Source organism: Emys orbicularis, chromosome 25, assembly GCF_028017835.1.
Source record: "Emys orbicularis isolate rEmyOrb1 chromosome 25, rEmyOrb1.hap1, whole genome shotgun sequence".
Lineage (NCBI taxonomy): Eukaryota > Metazoa > Chordata > Testudines > Emydidae > Emys > Emys orbicularis.
Genome location: NC_088707.1, coordinates 6,971,556 through 6,977,964, shown reverse-complemented (window position 1 = coordinate 6,977,964; position 6,409 = coordinate 6,971,556). Strand labels below are relative to the sequence as shown.

Genomic DNA, 6,409 nt, shown 5'->3' with positions numbered 1-6,409 from the left:
AACTGATGTGCATACCTCTGGCTCTTACCAACTTACAGTGCAGCTATAAGACAGAAATAAACAAAAAAGAGGGAGGAAAAAACCCAAGATCTCGCTTCTAAACTCCCTCAGCAGAACGCGAAAGAGCCCCAACCTTCTCACTGAGTTCTTTAAAACCCAACTATTTAAACATTTGCCAGTTTAGACGAGGATCTTTGTCAAGAGCTATGGAAAGCTTTAGAGTTTTTTTCCTGCTGATTTTTCTTTGTTCACAGATTTTCTGTTTTGAAGAAGATGTGCCCAGTTTGGAGAAAGACCCTTGGACAGCCCTGTCTCTGAAGGTAAATGGCTTATTCTTCCTTTCTTTGTGGATTTTTGAAGGCTGGGAGGATGTTTTGAAGCCATTTATGGCTTGGGGAATTTATTCTCTCAGTATCTTAGCACAGTCTGATTTAACTTTATAGTCTCCTGCAAAGGAGGACCACTAAGAGCTAGTAGTGATGCTTTGCGCTGATGTAGGACTTGACCTCTTCAAAGTCCTTTCCAAACAACAATACTCACAACACCCCAGGAAGGTGTGGTAGGTAGGGAGGTATTTATTATCTCCACTTTACAAATCGGAAAACTGAGACCTAGACAGGTTAAGTGACTTCGCCTCAAGCGTCTCTGGTTAAAAAGGAAACGTGTGTAACATATTTTTAAAGGAATGGTTTCTAAGAAGTGAAAAACATCCATCAGTAATCCCATTGGTGCTAGACACCACAGCAATGGGTACATTAGAAATAAGGTACTTTGAAGGGTTACTACATACGGTACGTTTCTAGACAGCATATCTGCTTTGAAGTGCAGTTGCATACAGAAAAGGGGCTACGTTAAATATAGCACCTTCTTCAAATCCTATCTGCTCAGTTCTTTATCACTAGTGAGCATTAGCCAATGCAGCTAAGGGACAGGAAGCTAAAATATATTCTGCCCCATGTATCAGCAACTAAATTGTCATGCAAGCTTCCTCTGAGTACTGTAAACTTTTCTACTGGCAATAAAGGGGAAAAATAACAACTATACTTAGCTTGTATGCAGTGCTTTTCATTTGTAGTTCTCAAAGCACTTTACAGAAGAAGGTAATGATATTCATCCCTACTTTACATGTGGGGAAACTGAGTCACAGAGCGAGGCCACGATGTGCCCCAGGTCATATAGCAAGTCAGTGGCAGAGCTGAGAACAGAATGCAGGAATCCTGACTCTCAGTCTAATGCCCTTGCCACTGGACCACACTACCATCCCAGTATGGCTTGGCGTTTCAGATCTCATGGTGAGTTGGCAGGCCTGGTAGTCTGAAAACTCCTCTTATGATTTGTAAGCTATAAGCAAAGTTGACTGGGAAATTGCTGAAAGCAAAAGGTGGAACCCTTTAATGTCTTAATGATACATAGGAAGTGCCAGATTGGATCAGATAAGTTTGCTGTCCTGTCCCTGACAGTGGCCAGTACCAGCTGCTTCAGAGGAAAATGCAAGAACCCTACAGCAGGTAGTTATGGGATAACCTGTCCATCAGAAAATTTTCCTTCTGACTCCCATCCATTAGAGGTTGGCTCATGCCCTGAAGCAGGAAGGCTCAATGGATCTTCAAAAATTCTGTGATTTTTTATTTTGAAATATTCTTTTTACTAACAGCACGGTATATTAAACAGGAACTAACTCCTACCCTTTATAAGAGTTCCAGCCTTCCAGGACACAAGGTTAGAGTTTAAAAACACCTCACATTCATGACATATATTAACACATCTGAGAATCTTTACATTACAAGGGGCAGAAATCACTTATAGGCTAGATCTCAGTAATAAGGAACAAAAGAGAAAGTGGAATTGTGAGTTTGTTTGAAACCAAACACTGAAACACACTCGTCCCCCCCAGTGCACACACTGAGCCCGATTCTCTACTGCAATGGAGAACTGGGCCCACACGCACTGGGGTTTCTTTTACCTCTTTATTTGCAAAGTATATACAGCAAGGCTGCTGCTTTGCCTCCGGAGATTTACAAGAGCCATGATGAAAATCACTCTTTGCCATTGCATGTTGTATTATCATTAATGTTCAGAAGTGGTTAAAATTATCTGAGCTCTGAGTGGAAATTTCATAGCCTGGACTATCTAGCTACAGGGATTGGATCTCCTGGAGTCATTTAGTAGCACTATGGCAATTAATGTCAAGCTGTGTTATTGAAGTCCTATCAAATCTCTGTAGATATCAGTATCTGCCTGCGTAGGAAGCTAACGCAGTAGCATGACCAATTTGGCATCCCTTAACTATTTCACCCTCAATGCTCCAAGCTGCTGCTTGAAGGGAAGTTTTCGCTCCCAGACTCTCAGCTCTTTGTTTATTACTAACAGCGGGGATGGGATTTCAGCTTCTGTCCTTGGCTCTCCCTTTTGCTTTCTAGGATGAGGGCTTGCAGAGCAGCTCCCTCCAGCGCTTTGCACAGCTGGTGAAAAGGGGGAAATTCCAGCAGTTCTATGGCCTGATGGGAAAACGGGCTAGTGGTAAGTTCAGTGCTTATCAGAAATTAAAATAGGCGTCCACCCTTGCTTAGTCCATCAGACCAATGCATGCAAATTGCCACTGAATGCAAGGACCTAGTACTTTCCCTTGTTCAACAAGAGAACTGTTGGGCTTTTCTTTTGGTGAAGGGGAGGTCAGCTGCTTTCATACTGCAGCCCTAAAGGTCTTCTATTTTCCCCTCACTTCTGTGATCCTTTGTGACAACCACTATCGTTCTGCCTGAAGAGATTTCATTCAGAATTTATCAGTGGCACCCTGATAATCAAAGGGTTGATATTTTCACAATAATACCACTTATCACAGGAGCCAAAGGTTACCAACATTATCCCCATTTTAGAGATGGGGAAACTGAGGCTCAGAGAGGCAAAGTGACTTGACTAAGGTTACAGACTGAGTTAGTAGCAGACCTAGGAGCAGAACTTAGGTCACTCTTCTCCCAATCCCTTGCTCAAACCACTAGACCAAATAGCCTCTCTGAGGAACAAGCCCTCCCTTGGCTCAGAGTGCTTCCTACACAGCAAAACTAGTCCCTGCTGGTCTCCACTGCACAAGAATGAGACTAGATCCGAGCACCTGGCAACACAGTATTAATCCGCCACCTCTTCCTCTCGTACATTAAATATCCACCCAAGAGGGAATCCCATTGCAATTATAGCACATGACTTTGTACATCTCTTTAGAATGTGGGCAGCGTAATAAGCAAAATGCATATATGACGTTACACAGATCACTTGGGAGAGGTTCAGGGGAAAAGAACAAGGTGTTCACGCCCAACCTTCATTTCTCTCTTTCTTTTTAAAAAGGGGTGCCACATACTTCACCAGCGGGGCACAAGAGTGAGTGTTTCTTTTCCCCTCAACTTTCTGTTTGTAAAGCCAGTAATGTACGTTCACCCCTACCCACAGCCCAGAGAGGCAGACACAATAATTTTGCTTAGAGTCACCTGCCTCTGTGTCCCTAAAAACGATAGATGAGCTTTTTCCACCACCAAATCCTAACGGGAGTCTAAGTGGTACCTTGATCTGTTGCTAAGGGGAGGAAAAATGTTACTAATGAGATTGCTGTAACATGCTGATGTGCTCCAATCTGTATGAAAGGAGAGAGAAGCACAAAAACCATCTTGAAACATACTTGAAACATGCTGCTTACCCCACCCCCCAAGGGCAGATAAATACCATTCCTATTTTACAGCTACAGAAACTCAGGCAGGAGGTGAAGTGACTTGTCCATGGCCACTGGAGGAGTCAGTGGGATGAGGAGTTGGGTGGCCCTGGATCTCAGTCTCACACTCACACCCTCAGAATACACCTCTCTTTCAAAACAATGAGGGGCAGGGGAAAGCTTCAATCCTCCATCCTGCCCTCAAAGGATTCTTATTTGGACAGGTCAACACTCAACACCTAGTTCCGGGCTTTCCTGGGGTCAGGTCGATCCAGACAGACTAACTTTGTCCGAGCTTTTTTTTTTTCTTCCTAGCTTTAAACCACAAAAAACTTTTGAACCAAAGTCCCTTCTTAGGAACAATACTGTCCTCCTCGTTCAGCTCCAGAGTAGCTCTGGGCCAGCAGCAGAGGAAGAGACACAAGGCTCTTCACACTTCTAGAGTATGGCCGTTCGGCAATGGACAGTGGCTCACAGTAATATAGCAGGGGAATCGGTGACAAAAACAGAGTAAGGGCTTGTCTACACCCTGTCTGGGTATTGCTTTAGCTAATATTTGTTTGAAATCCATATAGTTAAAGCTGTACAACCCTCCCCTAGTGTGGATGCAATACTGCCAGTATAAAGAGGCCTTATATCAGTAAACTGCAGGCAGACTGTGGGTTTTACTGCCTGAAACTATTTTGGTTTCAGGCAGTAAAAAAAAAAAATAGTTTTACTGGTACGAAAAGTGTGTGTAAACCAGGCCTAAAGGAGGCCGAAATGACCAATTCTCATGTCCACTGTAGACATGCTATTGGTATGGGTCCCCATCTACTTTTCCTGCGTTTAACTTTTATACATCTCCTTGCCAACCTCTGCATCTCTTTGCCGTACTAGGGCACCAAGGAGGGACGTTCATAGGACTCATGGGACGAAGATCCTCCAGTGGAGGTGGGTGAGCTCCCATACCTGACGCTCCTTAGATCAGTCTCTCTCCCGTCAGTTATTCTGACAGGGAGCTCTCAGCTCATTATTCACCTGTCCTCCTCCTCCGCCCACTTATTTATAGGAATCCTCTATAGCTGCTGGAGTTTGCAAGAACTTTGCTTGATGCAGACAGACCCTCATTGGTTCGAGTCTCTCTGGTGGCATTTGTGTGTGTACAGTTGTGTCTTAGTCATGCAGCACAGGGTTGTTATTACGCCCCCCAATCCCTTTCACTAAGGAACTGCCCTCTTGGCAATTTACCATCAGATATACTACATGCTGCTGATTTACTATTCCAGCTCCAACTCTTGAGAAGAAGCTGGTATTAACTAATTGGGAATCTCCAACTTTCCTACCAAAATTAGTTTGAGTACAATTTAAAGAGAAAGATATTGATTCCCAAATATTGGGGTGTGAGGATAGGGCATTTCCCACCTTTAAGTCCACACGAGAGCGCAACCTAAAAGCTAGGAATAACTACTGCACATGAGAGCATGACTTTACCCCCTCCTTGCAAAGTTATTCCAAGTTGCCATTTTTCTCTTCCATAGAATATTTTGTAGCTGCAGTTTATATGATTTTGAAGGAAGCTAAAACTTGCTGGAACACAGGTCTCTGCTTACACCCGCCCCCACTTGCATATATTTTCTGCTCCAGAATTATTATTTGTATTAGGGTAGCACCTAGAGGCCCCAATCAAGATCAGGGCCCCAGTGTGCTAGGTTCTGTGCAGACACATAGTAAGAAACAGTCCTTGACCTGAAGAGCTTACATTTTCAACAGACAAGATCAACAAGGGGTGGGAGAAATGATCCCCAGTTTGCAGATGAGAAACTGAGCCCCAGAGAGATTGAGTGACTCGCCCAAGGTCACACAGGAAGTCTGTAGCAGAGCCAAGAAAAGAAATCTGGGTTCAGGAGCCCCAGCCTTGTGCCTTAACCACAAGGCTACCCCTCCTATCAGGACTGAAGGTCTTCTCCACTGCAGAAATTGGATCTCAGACCTGGTCCATATTAAAAAGTTAGGTGGACCCAGCTACGTGAAAAATCCACCCCCCTGGGCGACATAGTTAAGTCAACCTAACACCTAGTGTAGACAGCACTAGGTTGACAGAAGAATTTTTCTGTCGACCTAGCTACTGGCTCTGAGGGAGGTGGATTACTTACACCAATGGGAGAACCCCTCACATTGGCACCGGCAGCATCTACATACACTGAAGTGCTTCTACAGTGCAGCTGCAGCGCTACAACTGTGCTGCTGTAGCGTTTCAAGTGTAGACAAGCCCTCGCTACTATAGAAACCAATCCAAATAGACGTCCCTCATGCAGGTATTTTTCTCTCCTCCTACAGAGTCAACACAGGACTGGGACAACAGCCAGCCACTTCCTGCATGGGAGCCATAGCACGACACTCCATCAGTGACCAACATAGGCTCCTTTCCTTCACAAGCTCTAGATTACGATAGCTATGTCGTCTGCTCGTCCATTCACACCCCATGAACGGAGTAACACAGTGCTTTTCTAGTACCAGATAAGCACTTTAGGATCTTTTCTTTTACTACTGTCTCCTTTGGTCAAACTGCTATGATATATAAATGTATTGCTGTTGCTGGGAAGAGTTGGCGCTTTCTTTACATCACATTCAATGAGCAGGGCACAGGGTTAGTATATCCCATCCTTACTCCTGTAGACAGACAGATACACACTTTGGTTTCCTTATTGCATTATTTCTGCTGAGGTG

At 44.2% G+C, this 6,409-nt stretch overlaps 1 protein-coding gene across 1 annotated transcript; it reads left to right on the top strand.

Annotated features, from left to right (window-relative positions):
- Positions 1–206: 206 nt before the first annotated feature.
- Positions 207–6,072, top strand: LOC135894456 (tachykinin-4-like). Its single transcript, XM_065422550.1, has 4 exons — positions 207–320; positions 2,421–2,520; positions 4,580–4,633; positions 6,020–6,072. The coding sequence occupies exons 1-4, from the start codon at positions 207–209 to the stop codon at positions 6,070–6,072; spliced, it is 321 nt and encodes a 106-aa protein (XP_065278622.1).
- The last annotated feature ends 337 nt before the right edge of the window (positions 6,073–6,409 follow it).